This window comes from Python bivittatus, unplaced genomic scaffold (genome assembly GCF_059951505.1).
Source record: "Python bivittatus isolate LINGU-HERP-01145 unplaced genomic scaffold, Pbiv_v1 ctg000960_np1212, whole genome shotgun sequence".
In the NCBI taxonomy this organism is placed as follows: domain Eukaryota; kingdom Metazoa; phylum Chordata; class Lepidosauria; order Squamata; family Pythonidae; genus Python; species Python bivittatus.
The window spans coordinates 2683436-2708265 of NW_028277124.1; the positions used below are offsets into that span (position 1 = coordinate 2683436).

The 24830-nt window shown below is 36.5% G+C and overlaps 1 protein-coding gene across 1 annotated transcript; it reads left to right on the forward strand.

Moving 5' to 3' along the window:
- The first annotated feature begins 4223 nt into the window (after positions 1-4223).
- On the forward strand, positions 4224-24615 carry MAJIN (membrane anchored junction protein). Its single transcript, XM_088131348.1, is given in 11 exon segments — positions 4224-4332; positions 11474-11591; positions 12381-12426; positions 13127-13202; positions 16114-16239; positions 18134-18182; positions 19868-19960; positions 22178-22277; positions 22690-22765; positions 23224-23356; positions 24388-24615. Coding segments are annotated over 11 exon segments (984 nt in total). The 3' UTR covers positions 24446-24615.
- The last annotated feature ends 215 nt before the right edge of the window (positions 24616-24830 follow it).

Below are 24830 nucleotides of genomic sequence, written 5' to 3' on the forward strand. Positions count from 1 at the left end.
TAAAGTGGGTGAATCTAAAATTTTGGGCATGATGATGATGTCTGGGCAGGGGTTAAATGGACTTCACTTAAAACCCCTGTGCCCCCTTCCCAAAATATGTCCTTGGTCCTGCCTGTTTTTGGGGTGCAGCCTTTGAGCCGCAGGAACTTTTCCACACATGTCCTTTATGTCTCTTCCAAACTGGTTCTGGGGTCCTTTGATCTGGCAGCCTCTTGTTAGACAGCTAATTTGAATTATTTCTGGCTCAGTTATGACATAAATAAGATGAACTGCAGCAAAGGTGATTTTTACTTTAGGACTGCTGGAGCTTAAGGACTGGCTGTTTTCCACTGGCAGTAACTCTTGCCTCATTCTGTCTCTTGCCTAATTAACTCTCTCCACTTCATATAGCAGGTAAACAGCTGCAGGCTATGCTATCCTTTCAGTGGTCTTTTTGACCCACCATCAAGGCATCTTTACAGTTCCCTGCACAGGTTTTTTTAAAAAGCTCACTAAAGCAAAAAAACAATGTAACATGAGAACTAAGGAAAGATGCTGATTTTTGTGTGCAGTTGGAAGGAGTGCTGGTTGATGTGTACAGTGTTCAGTGTTTTGAAATTCACCACAGTGGATTTGACTTTCTGGTTTGAAAGTGTTTCTGACTTCAGTCTTAAGCAATAATTGGAGTTAGTGCTTGAGCACTTCCATGTGGGTCTTTGTGTTGCTCATGAATCAGTATCCCAGCTATGCTGTCCCATAGCATAATCTCTGTCAGTGGAATCAATATATTTCTGGCTACACTGAAGTTCTGAAGAAGTTAGGGATGGGCTAGCTTCCCATGGCAGGAAGTTGCCCTGTTCCCGTCGGGCGTCTGAGATCAAAGCATAGGATCAGCTGCTCAGCTGCTATTATTTCATGGCATTTAAATGTAATGAAGGAATAGTGCAGTAGTAGGTTTGTAGTGCTCTCATAGCAGTTTTTTTTTTAAAACCACTGGGCTAATTTACACATGAAATAAACATAATGTGAATGAAGCAATGCCACATTGCTTGAGTGCTTTTTTCCCCCATTGGGATTGGCTCATAGTGTTCTCAGTACATTGAGGTTTAGAGGCCAGGAAAAATGTTGGAGGTCAGCTTCAGAGTGCTTTTGAGGAAGAAATGAGGAGTGATAATAGTGGCAATGTGAATTAGGTCAAACAGTTGAAACTAATTGAGTTAATAGAGTTAGGTCAAATAACTGAAACTAGCTACAAGAGGATGCTCCCAAGACCTGTGCAATAATTCTTTCTCTGGAACTAGGTGGTCTTACGTGAAGACAGGAACTCTGCTTGAGTAGATACTTCATTGCAGATACAAGCAATCACGATGACAAAAAGCAGCTTCTACAAAAGCTAAAAATCTGATTCTCTTTCTGTGTGGGCGTGTGTCCCCAGGTTCAAACCTTGAGTTTCTATCTTCAGTCTTTTATAACAGAGCACTTGCATTCAATTTCTCAGCTGGCCTGATTATACCTGTTTTGTTTTTGTTTTTTTGCCTTTGAGTCATTTTGACTTCTGGTGATTGTGCCTAAGGCATTTCTAGAACTCATGGCCTCCCAGTTTCTAACCTGGTGCCTTAACCACTACACCAAACTGGCTCTACACATGATTAGTGGTTACCAAATGGTCACATCTGGTCCCAGGATCCTCTTTTCCTGCTTTGTGATCTCCAAACCTCACATTAATATAACTAGTGTAGGGTTGCAGTTATTTAAAGCCCATCCTTAGCAGGAAGGGACCCTTTCTGCTATAGCAATTTCTCCTCCAGCTATGTATTTCTCTCCTGGTGGATTTCCAAGAGAGAGAAACAAGGATAATTAGTTTTGTGGAAAAAAGGAGAGGTGCATGAGGAAAAGAATTCACTTCCAATTTCCATTTGCCCATCTGCCAAATTTCTTACAATCAACCACTTCATATGAATTTGGCATGACCAACTTATGTGGCTGAGACTTAGGAGTGAAAAAACTGATAATATACTTATTAGAATTCCTTACGTTATTGCAAAAATTGTTGCTGTAGCTTAATGTGATTATTGTTATAGGTTTCCTATATTTTATCTGGGAATAAGCTTAAGTATTAGTCTCAATGAGTTTGTTATTCTGCAGTGAAAGTTTATGGAATTGCAGTCCAATTCCATTTATGATTATTCAGAAATGTGTTTAAATGTGTTTTATCTGGCTATGTGCCCTGGACCCCACAGTAAAACACAGCCCTTGATCCCTTCTTCTCTGCCTTTCTCCTAATGATAGGGATTTCTTGGTTGCTCCAATTTGCATGGGTTCTCCCACGCTGGAATCTGAGAAAGCTATTGGGGGGAGGAGGAGGAGGAGGAGGAGGAGGAGGAGGAGGAAGGCAGATTGTAGGATCTTTTCTCCTTCCTGATCCTTCCCTGCTTTAATTCTTCTAGTTGGGCGTCTATAATTACACAACACTGATATAGCTCTTCTAGGGTATTTGGGGCACCTTGTCTTACCAGCTCATCTCTTAGGTCATTGGTCAGCCCTTCTCTGAATTGGTCAATCAGGGCTAAGTCATTCTACTCCACATAACCAGCAAGTAATTTCAAGTATGGATCTTCTATGTAGACGACACCTTTGACATAATAAAAAAGGAAAAACTAAAGAAGACACATGAAACAATCACCAACATCTTCAAAGGAATAAAATTCACAAGGGAAGAAGAAAACAACAACACACTACTCTTCCTGGATATCCACATCAGCAGAGGAAATGATGGCAAATTAGAAACACAAGTCTATCGAAAAACAACCCACGCTAACCAAGTGCTCCATTACTAAAGTAACAAGTCAACCTCCCACAAGAGGAGCTATGTAAGAACATTATTCAGACAAGTACAAATGCACTGCAGCAACCCAGAACAGCAGAAAAAGAAAAAAGACCACTTATACAACATCTTCCAACAAAATGGATACCCGCTCAACTTTATCAAAAGTGCCTGACCGCTCAACCCACTACAGCACAACCAACACAAGCTACGAAAAGGATAACACTGCCCTACATCAGAAACATCTCAGAAACAACCAACAGACTATTACAACCACATGGCAGCACCATAGCACACAAACCAACTAAAGCCCTCCAAAATATCTTAAGTAAACCAAAAGACCCAGTAGCCCAAGAAGAAAAAAACAGGAGTCACCTACAACATACAGTGTAAGGACTGTAACAAACACTATGTAGAACAGACAGGCAGAAGACTGGCAGAGCGCATCTATGAGCACCAGCTAGCAGTCAGAAGACACAATGAAAACTCCTCAATCTCACAGCACATGGACAGACTCAACCATAGTTTCAACTGGGAAACTGTCAGCATCTTAGACTAAGCTAAATCCAAAAACGCGAGGGAATTCCTGGAAGCTTGGTATTCAGACAAGTCAGCCATCAACAGGCACATAGAGATAAGCAACATTTACAAACCATTCAAAAGAGACAATAAAAAGCTAAAAAAGAAAACAAAAAGACCAGAATACCTCATCGTCAGCAATCAACACCCAGATAACCAGGGATTAACACCAGGGTTAATACCAGACAAATAATCAAGCAGTAAACAATGGCCTAATCAAGGAACTACCAAGGAGAAAACCATACCCCCACCAACACTGACAGGGCAAGCTACTGTATATAAACAGAGAGCAACCCCCACTCCCTTTTAGCACTGAAGATTTTATCTAGTTGGTAAACATCTGCAAGAAAACAACCAAACTCAAAGAACACCAAGGACTCCACAAGTAATTTAAAGTCCAAAATAGTCCCTGCTTGAGCTTTCAAATCTCTCGACTAGTTTTGAGATACTCTGTATGGGATCCCCAAAGTGTCCTTTGAGTTTACACATGGAGTCCTGATATTTGTCCACTGCTGAACTGTTCCCCTCAATGAACGATATTGCCCAGTTAGCTGCTGCTTCCTTCAGCAAGCTTAGCATAAAAGTCACTTTGGTGCAATCAGTGGGAAACTCCACCAGCCTGCCTGCCATAAACATTTCACATTGACTGACAAACATCTGGAATTGATCCTGGTCCCCTCCGAACTCCCCCACAAGCTCCCATGGGAATGCAGGAGCATTGGCTGAGCCACCATCAGTTGTGCTGCAAGGGGTTGAAGCAAATTCTGCCTTTGTTGCATTAGCTATATCATGGCGTTCTGCAAATTAGTCACCTGTGTATCTACCTGCTGCTGATGGAACAATGCGGCTGTCAGATGCTCAGCAGATAGCAGGGTTCCTTGAGGGTCAGAAGCCATTCCTGAAATTCCTCTCATTGGAAGAGAGTATGAGACTTGTGGTCAACCTCATAAGTAGACCAGACAGGAAACACAACATGAACTAATTCTACTTTATTGTAAGACTATGTTAACAGAATCTTGCAAGTCTGAACATATAAATCTCCCGCTGTGTCTTTTTTACCACCTGAAAGTTAAGGTAGATTCTTTCTAAGTTTCTTTCTCTGCCCATTACTCAGTTGCGGGCTTCTCCCCCTCTTTTCTGATCATTCCCTAAGCAGCATCTCTCCCCTCGTCTTCCAAGGTCATTCTCACATTTTATTACACCTCTGAGAATCAGTTGCTCATTTATTTATAAGAACAAGGAGCCAGCAGTTTGTTCTGATACCTTATCTCATTGTCCAATAAAATTGCTAGCGTGATACATAAAACATATAGCAGAGAAATAGAGAGATGGTAATGTGACGGTGCTTGTCATATTAGTCTGTATATAGACATGAATCTGGGTATAGGAGATGACATCTCTGAGTGGTGACTATCAACATCAGTAAATAATCACCTCTGGTTGCAACTACTAGAAATTGACTTAAAACCCAAGAATCTTTTCCCTCTTTCCCTTTATTTTTAAAACATTCTAAAAATAACATGAATGTGTATATTATCAAGTAAAAAGACATTACATAAAGAAAAAAAACATTTAGGTAACATTTATTTACAGCTTTCCTTTGTCCTTTTTAATAATTAATCACTTTGATCACTTCTGATCAAAATACCCACTTGACTAATAACAGCAAAATAAGATTCCAAATCTATTTTAGGAGCCAATGTCTGCTGGCACTTGTAATGAACAAGAAATGAATAAGTCCTTGATATTGATCAAGATTTTTTTCCTCAAGTTATTCATATTTTATTAATAAGAACCTTCCAGAAAGTCTCTTAATTATGTATATGCCTAACTCTTTTAAGGAGTCCTGGTATTTCAACAGATAGTAAATACACTTGTCCTTTCTTTACAACTAGAATTTAGGATAATGTTTTGCAGTACATCTTAGCATCATAAAACTCTGGCACATTCATTTTTCTATCATTTGTTACTTCTTCTATTTTCCTAAAACTCCCATTTTTAAAGTTGTAACTTGGTCTTCCTTAAGGAAGCAGGTGTTTTTCACAATCCCATGCCCATTCTGATTCCCATTCTGAATTACACCTTATAGGAGCTTTCTCTTCAATTCCCTGGTCTATAACCCACTGATTGAAGAAGAATATCTATAAACTATAACTTTAAATTGCTTATTTCTGAAATATTTTTCTGTACCTTGTGTACATTCTGTACCTATTATTCACATTTTTGTTCTTTAATTTGCTTACATCTTCACTTGGGCTAAAAGCAGCATGGCCTGAAGAGCAGGATGATTGGTTTATATTAAAGCTGGATTCAAAAGACATTAATGTTATAACGTATAGAAGACTTGATGTATGCTTGAAATTCATCATGCTTTATCCAGTTTCCTAAGTGTTTCTCTTTGCCATAATAAAGATGATGCTAGTTGAAGTTGCCATGCTTCCTGTGGGCATTCCAGAGGCATACATATTCAGCAACATATATTAGAAGATAGGATATATACATATATAAGGGGCAAGAGCTCAAGGTGGCATACATAGGAGGCTCCTCCTCCTATTTTTCCCAACAACAATCCTGTCAGTAGGTTAGGCGGAAAGAGAGTGACTGGCCCAAAGTCAGCCAGTGAGCTTCCATGACTGAGGGTAGACTAGAACCTGGGTCTCCCAGCTCCTAGTCCAACACCTTAACCACTGCACCATGCTGAGAATACATGAGGATACACAACACACACCCATACAGTATATAACATTTTGTATGTGAGAAAAGTAGAAAGTGTTGAAGTTCACATGCTCTTTCACAACCTACAGCATCAGTGTAGTAGGCTCTAGTTGGTGCTGGTTTTACTTAAAAGTGCATTAATTATCTGCAGTTGTCTCCATATCTTAATGCAGCTTAAGTATTAACTGTCTTAGTTCCTTTGTCCATCCATGTAACAGATTCTGAAACTACTGTATCTCAGCTAGAAGTAGAACTGCATTCTTGGAACACATTTTACTCAATACTGTGTGAAAGACTTGTCATAAAAGCAAGCCACAGGGGAAGGAGGGGTGTGTGTGTGTGTCATCTGGACAACAGATAGGAATGCACGACATGTTTTTCTTTAGTGAGATACACATCACACTGATAGGGTATTAAGCTTCTACGATTCCCTCTTAAGAATCATAGACATTATAACTGGTTAAGATTGCAATTCTGTGTATGCTTACTCAAAATAAGAGCAAGTTTTGTTTATATATTTCTGTATCACCTACTATCAAAGTTTCATGATGATTTACAATAAAAACATGACATCAAGATTTATTAAATATTAACTGAATAATTTTACTAAATGCAGAAGAACAAACCTCTGAATAAACATGCTTAAAAATGCTTGTGAACTAGGATTGTGAGAACTATAGCATTGTCATCATAGGAAATTTGTGTTTCTTACCAAATGAAGGTCAATACTAAATCATCTTATACTTTTCTTGCTAGTATAGAATTGATTGAATTTCTAAATGTATATTCCTAATGGGTTGCTAGAGATGCATTTTCTGAACTGCATCTGGGAATAGAGGATGTTGTTCTGATTTCAACTCGTATATTTTATTTAGATTATCTTTAACAGCACTGCATCTGGGGCTTGAAATAGGACACAGAAGCTTTAGAATAAGAAAACAAATTAATCCTCCTTGCTCCTGATGTACTTTCAGGGGTCTGAGAGTATATCATAGTGCATCAAAAAAAAATATGGAAGAATGTTCTGATTATACGTGGAACATGTTTGCAGCTGTTTTGTTAGCTAGCCATTTAACGCTAGTTAAAAGGTAGTTCCTCCCAAAACAAGAGAACTACAAATAGACACAGATTCATCCTTGCTAAATCAATAATTCTCTGGACTACTGCCAAAGAATAAATGTCATATTCTCTTCCAAACCCTAATATTAATAATAATAATAATTTATCAAACTTGTATACCTCCTGACTCTCAGATGACCATGGGCAGCTTACAACAATCAAACAAAGAAATTACAATAATATCAATAAAAAAAAAAAAATAGAGCTAAACTATGGCAAGTGTGATGAAGCAAGGGGTCTCATTTCCCTCGTCAAAGGCCTAGATGAAGAGTGAGGTCTTCATGGCTCTTCTGAAACAGTAGAATGAGGGCCATGTGGATCTGGGGAGAACCTTGTTGTGGAGGGCAGGTGCTGTTACAGAGAAGGCATGCTTCTGGGGTCCTGAGATGTAACATTGTTTAATTGAAGGAACCAGGAGGGCACCAACCCTGCAGGATTGAATTGGCTAGGTAGATTAGCTGGGGAGATAGGCAGTCCCTCAAGTAACCAGGTCTTATGCCATGTAGGACTTTATAGATAACAACCAGCATCTTGAATCACATCCCGAAACAAATTATGATTTGCCATTATTGACTGAATCCTTATTTAAGTTGTATAGGTTCTCCCATGAAAAATGTCCAGAAGCAGTGTGTATATATCAGCTATTTCTACATGTGGTACATAGACAAGTGACTGCCAGTTTAGTCTAGTAGCTAAAATGTTGAATTAAGAGAGTGATGACTTGTGTTCTAATCCTGCCATAAACACAGAAGCTGACTAGGTGTCTTTGGGCCAGTTACTTTCTCTCAGCCCTAGGAAGAAAGCAATGGCAAACCACTTACAGAATGATGCCTAGAAAACCAGATGGACTTATCCATGTAGTCACCAAGAATCAAGATTGACTTGAAGCAAATTTTGCCTACTATATAGAATACTAGATAAAACTGGTCAGTTTGAAGAGTGAAAGGCCTGGAAGGAGGTTAAAAAAGTTGGAAAGGAATTTTAGTCTTTGACTGTATGGTACTCATATATTTTGAACGACTGATTCAGTTACAGATGTTTTGTTTTTATAGTTTCTCTCTACACTTTCTTACATGCAGAGGTCACAACTGAGGGTGAAGAAGAATTTTGTACATTAAGTGAAAGTTATTTATAAGACAGTGTCCAAATAACATTTTTGTAAAAATAACAAAAAGGCTTGGCACTTAAATTCCTCTGTTCCCTCCCATATACTGTACATAATATTCTTTTTATCAGGACTATGCACTGGGTATCTAGTGAAATAGACTGTGGTTTGTGAAAGTCTATTTATTCATAAAAGAATGAGTTTTTAAGGTGCCATAAAACACTTGCTCTTTCTGCAAGAGATTGATGTGGTTACTGCCTAGGGTTTTTACAAGTGTACTGAACAAATAATATGCACTGTTAAATATATCTCTATTTCTATCTTAACCTCAGTCTCTTTCTATAACTATATCAATATACAGTAGATAGAAATAGACATAGCTCTGTTCTAGATATAAATAGATCTAATCTCTAAGTATATAGAATGAGCACAAGAGAGAATTAAAAATAGTTTGTACCTTGTAAACAGAATGAAGAAAAATAGTAACTGTATGAGTTTGATAATCTGAGTAATCACCCTCTGATTATTCAAATCAGGAATCTGATTTTAAGGGATAGGGAAATTTTGAGGGGGATGGGAGCAGCACTTTATTTATTTATTAAACAATTTCTATCTTGTCTCAATCTTCAGTGAATAGCAAAAAAATAACATTACATAAGCTAATACAGCCAACTGCAATTAATATAGTCAATTTCCTATGATAATCTATGATGGGTGGTATTTTCATTTTTTGAAGGGGGACCATTGAGGCCAATGGTTCAATATATTCTCACTGGAAGAGGCAAGCTTAAAATGTTTAGGAGCCAAATGGATATGTTAAATTTTGTTCTACATATGAACCAAAACTAGGAAAAATCATATTACTGATTTTAGCAGTATGATCCGGAGGTGCTCTTTGAACTACAAAAATATTTAGAAATATTTCCAATTGATTTGTAAAATGTATCTCAGGTTATAGGATTGATTTGTATTTTATTTTAGGATGGATTTGGCTTCAGGACAACTTTGGCTTCTCCAGCATTTGATGTCCTGATTTGGAGAAGAGAGAATAAAGACTGTGGTTTCCAGAAGAGGGCACCCTTGTTCTTGATAGTCCTCCAGCCAAGCACAGATGTCTTGTGTTTTGTCACTGAATTGCTGAGTTCCTGGGTCATTTGCTTCAGAAAGATAAAGCAGTACTAATGCATAAAATAATCTACAATTCCGTTAATGCTGTTCCATAGAATATACTGTGTAGTTGATGGTGAGATGAAAGAATTTGTGGCAGAGGTGTGAATTAAAAACTACTTTTAAAGTCATAGAATGAGAAATAACTTTTCTTCCTGAAGCAGGTGGCGTCAGACATGGAATCAGGGACTTTGTACCCAATAGAGGTATGGAGGGTTCAGGCATTCATGTGGCATAAACATGAGGAAGCATTTACAACATTTAAACTATTGGTGTAATAGAATACCTTTAAGTAGGTGTGGCAGCATTTGGACAAAGTTTCTCTACATAAGGCATGAATAGATGCCAAGGGGCAAAAAAGAATCTAGTTTCATAATGTTCTTTGATACTTTTATCTCAGCATCGGTTTATCCATGTCAGGACAATCACATGTTCATTTGTACTTGCATGCAATTATAGGGTGTGTTTAGCAGTTTGAGTCTTGGCAGTTCGAGGAGAAATGCCACTGCTGTTTCCCTTCTGCTGATATTAAGATATGTTGCCTGGTTTCTAAAGATAGTACTCAGTAGGGCTGGGTGCACACTTCAAATATGATTTGAAAAAAGTGCTTTGGACCTTGCAGGAGTGCAGCATCTCTCCTATTCATTAAAACAGTGTTTCTCAACCTTGGCAGCTTTAAGGATTTTAGAACACACAGGCTAGCTGGGGAGTTCTGGGAGTTGAAATTCACACAGCTTAAAGCTGCCAAAGTTGAGAAGCACTGCCTTAAAGCATCCCTTCTTCTTTTTCCCCCCAGATTTCCTCACAAGCCTGAAAAAACAGCGCAGCTCCTATAAAAGTTCTGTTAACTGAATGGTTTCCTTAAAGTAGCTGCAAGTTTTATTCAGGTTTACATAGAAGCCCTGAAAAAAAAGCAAAAGAATCCAGAGTTTTCCTGAAGTCTGCATAGCACCTACTATCACCTAACCCTTGAAATCTGCTGCCTCTTCTTATACTACATGAGGAAAATACAGACCTTTATGGCTTACTTCTCTTGTTCGGCATATCAATCAGACTGATAAAATTCTTCAGAACTAAAGTATTTGTATGCTACTTTGTGACTTTTTAGATGGTTAACAAAAATACTGTTTTCTGATTTCTGGCATATTGTTTTTGGAAATTGGTTCAGTATACTAATATATTTGCTGATTTCCTTGCTCATATTCCTGTGCTGTACTCAAGTGGCTACAATATGGTGAAAATGCTTTTTTGTAGTTGTGTTGTTTTGGAAAAATAACTGCAAATATTGTATAATAACACTGTGCTTTAAAAATTTGATTGTTTTTCTTGATTATTATATCAAATGTTGGATCATTGTTTATATAAAAAACCCAAGCTTAGATGAGGTTCCTAGTAAATTAAAGGTTAATCATTATTCTGCAGCATTTCAGCTTACACATGGGTCACAGTATGACTTAATATTTAGTGCTTATCTTCATACCACAGCTACTGCTTTAAAATCTAAGATAACACAGTTATCTCTAATGATCCTGGACCTGCCAGCAATAGTTTGAGAATACAGAGCAACTTAGTTTTCCATTCATATTAATTTCTCATGCTCTTACAAAAAAAAAATTACAAAGAAAAAAAATATGAACATCCTAGAAAATGATTAAAAAACAATGGTTCTTGTGAGTTCTGTATGTATGTATGAATGAGGGTGGCTTAAAAATGTAGAAAAACAAAACAAGCTGGATTATTTATTGTAGTTTATGACCCATATTGTGTCCATATGCAGTTGGAACCTGCATACTAGATCAAAATAAATTTCAGCAGGTTAATACTTTAAAATATTTTAATGTTTGTTATACCCATAAAACAGCAAATTATAGAATGGTTTTAAAAGCCAAATCTGCTCATGATGCATTTTTTGCTTTGTCTATGAATAGCATCAGGTTTAGAATAGAATAAGATTTGTTTCTTACTCATCGTTTATTTATTAGCAGGTTGCATTTTAGAACACACATCTTTGAAACCTTTTACATATCCAGTGCCTGAGACAAGGTTTCTACATGCTGGTGTGAATGTGTATAAATTTAAGATCAAATATGGCAACACAATTAGGTAAGTGTGATAGTTCTATTAAACTAACATTCTTCGCATTTGTTAGTAGACACAAAGCAGAAATAAAATATTGATTCAAAACCTAAAAAAGATAGAGAACTGTCAAGTTCAAGAATTATATTTGAAATTATAAGATGCAAATTTAGGGCTGCTATACCATAAGGAAGAGAATATGTATAACTGGAAATCTTTGATTCAAATTTTGTTTCTGAACTCCGTCATGTTAGGTAAATTATCCTCTCAATCACATTCCTTCATCTGCATTATGGGGTAATAACATTCGCTTGCCTCATAGGATGCTGTAAGAGTTATTTAAATAATATGTGTGGAAATATTCAGCAATAGGGCTATCATACCTGTGCTGCAAAAATCCAGATGCCATTAGCAAGAAATATAGAAAACTATAACTTTATAACCCAGATCTAGTATCCTACTCAGCCAGCGCTCTACTTAATATTTTTAATTCTGAATTTTCAGCATGTTTTGTATCTGGCCAACCATTTCTTCATCCAAAATTTAGACAGAATAAGTAATTGGCTAATGTAATTCAAAAAGAGAAAACTTCTAGTCACTTCCTTGAGTTTATGCTGGAGAAAAAAGGATGGATGGATGCATAAATAGCCATATATCTGTAGCTACTGTGTTTTATAAACTGTGTTTTATTGCTGTATCCAAAGAGAACTGTGACAATGCAACAGATGAATCTTTAGTCTGAACTAATGACAATTTGAATACTTGTTCAATTTCTGTTGATTTCTGTAGTCATCTTCTATTACATTTGTTTCATAGCATTAATACTGATCTTGATGAAAGCATTGTCAGTAAGGAACTACAGGTGAGATATGAAACAAATATTTGTTTATCTCAGAAAGTATCAGGTGGTGGAGGTGGAATTTAGGCTTAATCCTTTTTGCTTTGGGAAATCAGTAGAGGTTAGTTTTATTCAAATAGTGCTGATCCTTAGAGATTATACTTGTTTGGGAGTTAATTGGGTGGAGTTACAGAAAAAATGGTTGTGTAATGCATGGAACCTACTGCAGAATTTCTTGATATGAGCTATGCCACAGTGATTATATCTGTATTCTTATTTTCTGCAGTTTCTTTTGAATACCTGTATGTTTTGTTTTTAAATAAGTACTCATGACTTACAAATAACTCTGTTTTGGAAATGCCTGTGTCAAGCCAGGTATAGTATGCAAATACTGCATTAATGTCTCTTAATTATTGTCTTAACTTACTGAACAATATCCAAGTAAGTTTAATGTATTACTATACATTTTGGTAAAATAAGTTACCTATGGAGTTCAGAGAGGTATCTTGTATGTTGAACTTTTTTACTCTGTGTTAGCGTTAACAGTAATACTTCTGTTAATGAAGGAAGGAGGAAGAAAGAAGATCTACTGGCAATTATTAGATTTAAACTAAAGTGTCAGAACAATCTTTTGCAGGAACTCTCTGGCTAGGCTAGTTCCTGTTTAATTTTCATAAATTTACAAGCACTAACAATGTTTCAGATCTCTCTTTAAATCTTTCAGGATGCTATTCGAGTAGTACTTGGAAATCTTGATAATTTATGCCCATTTACAACTGAACACTTGATCATATTTCCATGTATCCTTTTATTGGTGTACAATAACCTGAAACTGTGATTCATACAGCCAGTCTGACATCAGGACTAGATGCGTGTCTCTTCCCACATCATAGAGGGGAAAAAAACATGATGGTGCTGTCATGGGAGGTACATGCAATAAAATAGACACATGTAGTCATGTTTGAAAAGATACTGGGTACTATGTACTAGGAATGCAATCTGTTTTAATGGTTACTAAATTGGAAATAGGACAGCACTTGAAATCCCGAAAACATGGGAACAGTGTATATTTCTGTGGTGACCTATACAGTAATTAGATTGGGAACAAAGATAAATTGTAATAAATTTGGGAACAAAGATAAATTGTAACAAAGATAAATTGAAAAGAGTTGTTCATATCAGAGAACAGTCAGCACCAACAAGACATTTCAGAGCACAGAGAAGGGAGAAAAATATTAGCAACAACAATATAGAATCTAGACTGAGAAAAAGAATAAGCTTTGGCCAAATGGAATATACAGTAATTCGATTAGTAAGTATAAATATAGTCAGTTTAAAAACATATGGCCCTTTTAATAGGTATTGAGATATTTTTATAATAGAGTGGGAATATAATCTTCTGGTTTGAAAAATTCTGTTCCATATTCATGGCGAAACCTTCTAAAATTGTAAATTCATTTTGTGATGAGGTAAAAATACAGTGGAAATTATATTCAGGTAATATATATGCCTATATAAAGCAACCTCCTATGGTCGCTGAAGTTAAAAGTGCCAACTTTCTTATTTCCTCAGAATTTCTTCATAATTTCTCCCTTGTCCCACAAATACCTTGTGATCATTGGTTTGTTTTTTTCTGTCACATCCTCATGGTGTTGCCTTAGCCTCATCCCCAATCCATACCTGAGGCAGCTTAAAGTCATCCTTAGCTGTTCCCGTTTTACAGTGGGATTTTCCCTTTCTGTGGATATTTTTTCCTATGGATGTGATATGGCACCCTTCCCTGATTGTTTGTTTGCTGATGTGGTCTGGGGTTGGGACCCCCCAGGTCCTGTTGTCCAATTTAGGCTGTTTTGGACATGGCCCCTTCCCTCTAGTTCAAGGGGACTTCCCTTCACAATCATTTTGACTTGGCTTGCAGGGGAGATTAGAGGCATCTGCCTGCATAATATCTGAATGGTATTTTTGGTAGCAATTGCCTGATCTTACGCAAAGAGTGCTAGATATGGTTTTTGTTTGTTTTTTTCAAATGATGTTATCAGTATTTTGAAAGAGAGCTAGTCCTGTGCTACACAGAAGGTAGACAAAATGGGAAGAGTACCGGTTTTGGCCAGCTGTGGGCTGCTAGTTGTGCCACCACTGAGTGAAGACAGGTTTTCTGCTGTTCTGCTGGCACGGGGTTTCATGGGACTATATTTTTTTACTGTTTTTGTGACTTACTATTTCTGAGGATTCATGCATGAATGCTACAACTGTTGCCCTGTCCAGTCACTGCTTCTGGTACCATGTCTCATGTAGCTACAGTTCCTGGGGCTATTGGTGCAAAGCACCATGGTTATAGGTTGGCTTTGGTAGTGGGGTGCCAATTTGCCTTCTTAATTCCTGCTTTGGTAGCATTAGATGCCATGGTTACTATGGACAGTCACAACTGTGTTAATTTGGAAGTCTGCTCTTATGCTCATGTTCTCCATGGCAATCCAGCATCTGCTTCTAAATGCTGCTGGGGATGAAATCTGAAGTGGATTCCTTGGACATTTGCTGGCAGCATCACCATTGTCTTGCTGCACTAAACAAGGGTGGAGCTCATTTGTTTTCAGTCACTCCCTTCTGCTTCAACCCACACTCCCTACCTGTCAGCCAAGATATCTTTTAAGCACAGGTTTAGCACTCTTTCATGAGAATGTTATGCCTTTGTTCAGATATAGCCTGACTGACAGGTAACAGGCACAAAGGAGGGGCTGTGAGGACCATTTGGATAATTCCATCTCACTTCACTCTGTGCCCCTTCTTAGCTCCCGCTACCTATTAGATTGGGCAGCTTGACCAGTTTGAAGCATCCATCCAGATTCTGGCCACCATGCCCATCCCATGTTAGTAGAGTGATTGGTGATGGTTATTAATAAATAAATAGGTGTTCTTGTTAGTGTGGCAGAATAGCAGTTGAGAGTAGGGTAGTATACTGGGCTAGCAGACTTTTGTGCCAGCTCAGGGATCGGTGAATAACATTTCAACTCAGCTGTGAGAAAGAGCCCTAAGCATTGCTTCTATGCTGGGAATAATCTTGCTTTCCTTTCCTGTTTTGTTCTTTTCCCAGTCATAGCTATTATTCCAGGAATTAACTACTAGAAAACCTGACCTGAAAAACAAGCTCCTAAAGTTGTGGTGCTTGGTGCCTCCGATCACCTGTGGAGTGAGATAACAGGAATAGTGTTGAAAGAGTGGAAACTAGAAATGAGACTTGTTTACATGACATATTGATAAGTTACAAAATTAAGGGTGTGTCATCCTTCAATTACTTCTCTAAATTACCTGCAATTAGATTCAAGTTTTTAACTTGATTTTTGTTGTTGTTGTTCAGTCGTTAAGTCGTGTCTGACTCTTTGTGACCCCATGAACCATATCGCGCCAGGCCTTCCTGTTCTTCATTGCCTCCCTGAGTTTGCTCAGTTTCATGCTCATTGATTTTTTTAGCTGCCCTGAAATGTTTTTACAACAAATAAATTAGATAGACTTCAGTAGTTTCTATAATGCAGAATAGGGATGATATGCAAATATTTATCTTTCTGTCTACTTTATATGACTATTAATGGTAGGTATTGTCACTATATTTTTGCTACCATGGGGTTAAGTTGAATATAGGATACTAACAATAATCATACAGTTTTCATATTATTCTTTTTACTGCCTGTATTGCATCTTAAGAACACTGTTCAGATTTAAATAAGTGGGAAAGAGTGTCAGATTTGAGGTTTATGCACGGTGAGGTATTTCTTACTCCATATCCATATGTCTGCACTATTTATGTCGAATTAAATTCATGCAAGCAAAACAAGTATGAAGGTAAGTTCAGAAGTTTTTTAAAAAGTTGATTTTACCTCTAGCATATCTGATATTCCAGGTCCATAAAAATGCTGAGAAATTGTGTGTGAATAAGTAATGGGTATTGTATATCATACTGTTTTCTCTGCATTTCAACTGAAATTAAATAACTTGTATTAACAGTTCCCACTTTCTCATAGAGCAGATTATATCTCAAGTCTGGGATTTTCATCAGTAGCAAGACTGTAAATTTCTACTGAAAATATCTTCTGTCCATAAGCCAGACACAAGTTATTGAATCTAAACTTTGTGTGCTACCCTATCCTTCATTCTACGGACCTTACTGAAAAAAACACACACACACACAGCAAATTTATTCTCAAAATTTTAATATTACAACATTCATATTATAGTGAGAGTTCTCATAAGACATATAATATAAATACAGTGGTACCTCGGTTCACGAACTTAATTCGTTCCACGACTCTGGTCGCAACCCAAATTGGTCGCGACTCGAATCAAATTTTCCCATAAGGTTCAATGTAAATACGGTTAATCCGTTCTGACCCCTCCGAATTTGGTTGCGACCCGATTTTGGTCGCATCCCGAATCAAATTTCCCCATAAGGTTCCATGTAATTACGGTTAATCCGTTCTGACCCCTCTGAATTTGGTCGCCAACCGATTTTGGTTGCGACCCGAATCAAATTTTCCCATAAGGTTCCATGTAATTACGGTTAATCCGTTCTGACCCCTCTGAATTTGGTCGCCAACCGATTTTGGTTGCGACCCGAATCAAATTTTCCCATAAGGTTCCATGTAATTACGGTTAATCCGTTCTGACCCCTCTGAATTTGGTCGCCAACCGATTTTGGTTGCGACCCGAATCAAATTTTCCCATAAGGTTCAATGTAATTACGGTTAATCCGTTCTGAACTGTATGTATTTTTTTTTTTAAACCACAAAAATATGACACAAAGTACAGTACGAAGAGAGAGAACGCTAACCTTGCTCGAGGCGACTTCTGGCGTGGAGGACAGGAAGGCGGGTGGGGAGGCGGTTATTGCTTGGAGGGAGAGTCCCCCTCCCTACAGGAAGCCACGACCATGTGTCACGGCAGGGAAAATGGCCGCAGTTCCTGTTCGTCACCCGATCCGGCGTTCGCGAACGGAAGCAAAATTTTGCGAACGGTGCTGTTCGTGACCCGAATTAGTCGTGAACAGAAGCGTTCGTGACCCGAGGTACCACTGTACATGTTTACATTTATTGTCATGGCTTCCCCAGAAGAATCCAAGAAATTGTAGTTGGTTGAAATACTAAGAATCCCGCCCCGTCCCCATTAATATTCTTTAGACACCAGTATTTTTCATGAAACAGGATTTTTCATCAAGATTCCAATATAATTAGTTATTTCACTCTTTGATAACATGCAATATTTTGGTCTTGTAATTGTTAATGAATTTTAGAGTTTTTTTCTGAATTTGCAGGATATCTTAAACAATTAAGTGTATATAAATATAGGACATAATTTAAAAATCAATAAGCAATTTGATTCTGTAATATAAATACCTCTTTATTTACATCTTTTTCCCTATATGCGTCCAAGGCAAAGTTTAGCTTGATAGTATTCATCTTCATCTGAGCATGTTCTTAGAACTTAGTGTGAAACTTAAAATTTAAGGAATGCGTTAGGAATAAAAGCCACTAAAATACTCATTGCTTTTTAAGGAATGAATATACTACTTAGCTTTTTACTAGAGGGAAGTCCAAGAATTTTTGGGAATCCTTTTTACTCTTCATATATTTGTAACTCATATGTGTGCTAAGATCTGATATTGTAAATGGAATATTTTATGTATAAGTTTGTCAATAAATCTGTTACTGATTTTATCTTTTAAATATTTTGTATATTTTAGGTGAAAGAGAATATAGGGATTTCTGCAACTCTGTGAGTATTTCCTCCTAGTGTTTGAAAAATAAGTTGGGGATAAGAAAAAAGCTATGAATGCTGGTTGGAATTAATATCTAAATCAAATGGGGAGAGGAAAGTGCTTAAGCATATACTCAGATTATGACTGTACTTAAAAATAAATCCACTACATTAAAGGGGAACCAACTGCAAGTCTTAGGTGGGCTTCCCAAAATTGTCCACAATTTGCTGCCAAATTGTAACTTTGGCTAAAATTATAACTTTTATATGGCAAAAGTAGATAATTGAATACATTGGAAGTAAAACAAATGGAGTTGATATGATTATTTTAATAATATTTATAATAAATTATATTGAATCAAATTTAGTTTTGTTCTAGCCTCAGTTACTTCCTTGTCCTGACATCAGTCACGACTGGAAATGTAGACTTCAGACCCCATTCATGCCAAATCTGCCTTTCAAACTGAAAAGGGCTATGTACCTTTTTAATAAAATCAGGATTGTTGTTTTTTGAACCCATACAAAAAACACTGGCAGGGCAAGCTACTGTATATAAACAGGGAGGAAGCCCCCCACTCACTAGCACTGATGATGTTACCTAGTCGGGTAATGAAATGTCTTCAAGCAAACAACCAAGCTCAGAGAGTACCAATGACTCTACATTACAAAATATATGTCTGCAATTCTGGGTCTAATTGCTTTTAAGTTATTGTCTGAACAACAATTATTCCTCAGTTCTAGACATTATAAATTGAGGGGAAAAAGGAGCATTTCAATGTCATGCCCTACATGACTATTTCATACATAAATGGCTTTATCTTTTGGTGGAAGGTGATCATATCTAGCATTTCCACAGGAACGCTGTAATTCCAAGGCAGTCATTTGTGCACAAACACTTCGTTTGATTAATGTATTTGATACCATGCATGTGGTAAATCACTGACACACATTTACTTCCTTTTATATATTAGTCTTTAATTTGATGTATATACTATTTGAAATATACCTGCATTTTAGCTACACGTTGGGAGTAAGCCCCACTGGACATGTAATGTTTTGGGCTGAAGAGGATCCAAGCTAGGGTTTAGCTTATTCCTTGCTGATTCCAGAACAGCTCTGTTTGGACTCCAAGAGATGGCTGGGGGATCAGTAGTAAAGGAGTGAGAATAAAACAGGTGTAGCCAGCTTGCAGAAAGTTCTGTGTGTGATTTAATTAGGATTATTAATAAACATAATTCTATTTAGTTCATCAGATGACTGGACCTATTATATTGCTGAAGCCGAAACATTACAGATCATAGGATGTAAAGAGTAGAAGAGGTGATCGGCTATGACCTGGACAACTGCTCGTGAACAGAAAATTTATGTTTTCCCTAATTTAGAAAGAAACCAGAATATTGTTTCTCTGAGGGCTTGTTTAAAACCCTGAAAGTTGTAGTAGAGGGAATGATATGCTGTTCAAAAATGTTATTTGTGAAAGGACACATAATAGTATTAGTTAGAATGACAATAAAAAGCCAGGTTAAAATGTTCTTAAATCCATATTTCATTTTTTTTAGAATGTAAATTGCACTTAACAAATAACAGCCATTAGGATGATCTTTATGTTAATCTGCTAGCATAGTACTGTGCAGGTGGTGTTGTTTTCTGAAATACATTTTATTTTTAATATATACACCTGACAATGTATTGTATCCTTTAAGACCAAAAAAAGAAATAGATTGAGAGAGAATATGGACACAGAAAGAGCTACCAAATGGAGAAGACTGGAAGACATATTGGAAACTTCACATACACAGCAATATATGAACAGGTTGGTGACATCTTTTGTCTCCTATTTGCCCCTCGAAATGGTATTCAAAACTCATAATGGGCCTACTTAATGGCCATGCTAGGCTGCTGGAGAACTAAAGTATCTTTAGGAGCATTGGTTTCCAACCCTTGGAGTAAAATAGGTATAGAGAATTAATAGATATGGCATAATTAACTCAAACCCACATTACAGTTTCAAACTTTAATGGAAGTTTGAGGAATTGCTAGCTCCAGGAACAGTTCCAGTTATTAATAGTGGGAAGAACTATTATGTCAGGTATCAGGAGTTCAAAAGATTGACAAGTTTATTTCACCACATAAACAAACACCCCCCTCTAATTCCCTTCCCTTTACTATTTTAGTTGACTTTTTCATTTGGTGGGCATGTTTCCAGACAAAGAGTTCAGGTGTATCCATTTACCATTTTTATTTTTGAAGGACGGTTGCAGGCCGCATGGAATGGCCAGCAATATTTGTGGATGGTTTTTGCTTGGCACCACGCCATTTCGTTTTTCTGAAGTGAAGTTAGATGGACAGGGAGTCTGACTGTTACCCCAATGCTAACGGTAGACATCTGTGCCCCAGAATACTACATGGCTTAACCCTGCTCCTAATAAAATATATATAAATAATAAATATATAAAAATAAGAAACCTAATAAAATAAACCTAATAAAATAAACCTAATAAAATAAACTGAAGAGTGTGGCTAAAACCCAACCTAGTTAATTTAATTTCCCTGCCTTGAAATAGTCCTTGCTGTTCCTCAAAATTTAAGGCCGACCTGTCATCAAAAGGTTTCCTGCACTTTGACTGGAGAATAGTAATGTTTCACAGTCAGGCATTTTTTTCTCATCTGAGGTTTGGATTGGCCAGTTTCTAAGTTTTACTTATGAATGAATAAGAAAGCCAATGACTCATAATGAACTGCAAAATTCTATCTCTCTGGGAAATTTTCTTCAGCTTAATTCAAGGAAGAACACATGTATTTCTCCTTTACTTAGTGGAAGATATACCTGAGTATAATAATCAAGATCTCTTATTCCGTAGATTTCCACCGACTTTTCATAGTTGGGCTACTTTGTCCACAACATGAAAACAATATGAAATTGTGTGCCAAGAGTTTGGGTAATATCAAAGCAATTTCCAAACCAAATTGACAGGTATAGAACGCAAAGAAGGGAGAATACCTGTACCATGACATACATACACATGTTTAATTTTTGAAAGGAAATTCAGTGCGTAATATAAATGCTTTTATCATGGTTCAGAGGGAATAAAAGGTTACTATTTTATTTTTAATATGGAGAAATGATGCTGTTTTACAACATTTCCTTCATATGCAGATTATTTCAATTTTGCTGGTAAATTCATATTTCTCATCCTAGTAAGAATCCTGGCTGTGATAAATGGTAACAGAATAAATATATAAAAGTTGTAAGAATTATTATTGTATGGGACAGATTAAACTAAAATATTCACTGTACAAAACTAATTCACTATAAACACTGCATGGTAATTTTATTGTAAAACCATTACATAAGAAATGAACAAAATAGAATTCCACAATTCCCGACTCATCCTAGCAAGAAAGACATAAGTAAAAGTTTAGCGCCAGCATATTATGTAGCTTTAAAAAAAAAAAAGGACTTCAAGGACTACAAAGAGGGTACAGGTTGTCCAAAGGGTTAAGATCACCCGGTGTAAGGATGACCCATAGTTAAGAAAGGAGCCTATTGGAGCAAAATTTGAGTTAAATACACATTGTTTCATTATTCAATACTACTTATACAGTATTATACAATAATACTGTTGAAGCCTACATACAAATTAGACTTAAGGACAGGCCTTGGGAATGGAACTCATTCTTAAACTGGGGCCTCCCTGTAATGTTATGTAAGTGGGCTAGAGTGAGACTAGAACTCATATGCTTCACCTCTCCTCAATTTCTTCTTTGTGCCCAAGAGGGGATCAGGAAATAATCTGTTTACAAATGTCATGCAGTAATTAAATACTTTTTTGAAAAAAGTGTGGCCTCTACTCCAATTATTGCAGGAGAAACATTTTTCTGCAAATGTTGTTTTGGCAAATATGCATTTTATAAAAGGTTATTCTAAATGGATGCTTATAATTCTTTTCTGCATATTTAATTCTTTCCAATAATTTGTTGCAGAAGCTAAGGCAGCCCTATATTTGATCATTTAAAATGTCTTTTACAGAAATGTGGCTAAAAATGCAATCTTTATGTATGATGCAAGCCAGCCAAATGCTGAATTTGGAAGGACACGACTTCAAAAAGATATGATGCATCCAGTGAAGGTATTGCAGAATTACATAAACCCAGATTCATTCTGTGAATGTTAATATTTATAGAAATATCGCCTTTCATCAGAAACTAATTTCTGCACTAGCAATTTCTAACATTTTTTAACCACTGCTGTATCTCCCATACATTTACCACTGTGACTTATTGTGACTACATATTGAGATGTCATGCAGATGCAGCCCGAGTGAAGGATTTACTGCAACTATATGTTCTTGCTTCGGTCTTTGCTCTTTACATATGAATTCTCCTCCTTCTTTCCCTACTAGTCGTAATTGTGATGTGTGCCTAAATGTCTATGAAAAACACAGGCTGCAAGGGAAAATGGGAAAAGTATAAGAACTTTACAAAATCAGTTTGTATCAATATTAGAGAAAAATAATAAAATCTTGATTTTTTTCCCCCCAGAATCAGTCAGAAGAAACCAAGTATTCATACTGTAGCTCTGCCACCACCACCAATGGTTATAACGTAAAGGCTTTAGGTAACTATGAAGATGCAGGGCTGGCATAAACACTGGGAACTTGTTCTTAACTGAGTAACTGTGTCCCAACCTTAATTCTAATAAGTAATACCAAGCCTTGTGAAATAAATTATTTTCCCTATGCTGAAATGGGCTATGCCATTGGAAGAAAAAACTGGATGAAGACAGCTAATATACTGATGACCAAAGGATCATGACCATGGTAATACCCTGTAAAATTGCATAATGTAAAAAGTGCATTGCCCATTAACAAATCTGGAAGCAACTTTTGGCAGTGAAAAGAAATTCTGGATGAGGATCCTGGGGGCGGGGGGAGCATCCCATAAATGCAACCCCTCCCCCTTTTTCTCCCTGGTCATCAAACTACTAGTTGCGCAAATTAGTAAGGCATTGTTGACCTTACACATTCTTTAGAAAATGTCTTTCACACTGTTTTCCTGTTTCTTACTTATTAATAGGGCAACATGTGGAAACTAACAGGACCAAAAATGCAGAGAACAATCAACAAGAGAGACATATGCTAACTTTGCAAAACAGATCAGAGCAAAGAATTAAGTTGAAAAAGAAAGGCTTCTTGGAATACTTGAAAAGGTATTATAATTTGTACGTTACTGTTAACTGTTATATTGGTTAGGGTTGTTGCTTTGGTATGCCACTTAGAGTAGCCTTGGCTAAAGGGGCTTATTCATTCATTCATTCATTCATTCATTCATTCATTCATTCATTCATTCATTCATAAATAAAATAGCATGAACACATCTTGATTTTCTGGCAAGAAAAATACAACATCCAGTGGTTCCAATAAGATATTTAATGTCAGATACTAGCATTAACTCTAAAATCCTTTGAGGCTATTAATTTAATATTACAGGTTTTTGCACATATAGTATATGATGATGACAAAAGTTATATTTACAAAAACCCTAAAAGAAAAGGATTTTTTTCCAAAAGCTTTTTTTCCAAATAATTTTAATAATGCAGTGACCGAATATGTGGAGAGAGCCACACAGGGAGGGGGAACATAAGCCATAAAACAGATATCCAAAGCCTTTAGATAGTTGACACATTTATTAAGACCAACGAAAATAACACAGAAGAAGATGCAAGTTTTCAAGTTCTGTAAAACTCATTAATTAACCCAGATGTTTAAACTATGCAATTTCCAACTCAAAGCCAGTCCCAAAATGGAGGTTGTGGATTGTATACCGAATCGTTGTTAAATGATGTTGTTAATGGATTATACTTAATCTTTGTTAGAATATTTTTCAGTGTCCATTCCTATAGAGATAGTTTAAAAAAAACATTGAGTTCATAAAATGTATAGGCTATAAATTCCTCTCCTCTACAAGGGGCATAAAACTTAGTGTTGATTTAATAGTTACGTGATAGAGAGGATTGTGTCTTTGGAGTGGTGCAATAATCTGTATGTGTGTATTGCAAGTTGAAGAAGGAAGAGGAGATGTGATAACAGAAGCTTTACAAGAAGAACATAGTACAGATGTACTTGTATGCAGTAAAACAAGTTGCCTTCTTGGAAATCTTTGTTTTTAAATGTTGTTGATATTCTTTACTGAGCAATGTTCTAAGTGCAATCTTTTTTTTTTTTTTTTGTCCCCTGTCAGTGCTCTCTTTCCACTGTTTCTGCAACAAGTTTTTAGTGGAAATGATCAAGCCTCTTGAGTCACTAGTGTCACTGCAAAGATATGAATGTATCTTCAGGAATACAGAGATTCAAAGAAAGGATCTTGCTTTTTGACTTAATACAGTTATTTTAGAAATGTTGCTTTAGGATCTCATATACATATATTGCTTATATTCTTATTTCACCTTTAAATAAAACATAAAATCAATAGTTGACCCATTTAATTTTCTTATTCAAATACATATTGTTAGTATTAAAATTGTTTTTAAAAAATTAGCATTCAAATGGAGAGTTGCTCATTTTTAAGAACTTCTTGTTGAGTTTTTATTGATATAAATGCACTTAAAGTAACTAAATAATGTCTGTGTAATATTTTTCAATATTCACTTTTAAAGGTTAAACTAAATTGTCAAAAACTTCTTG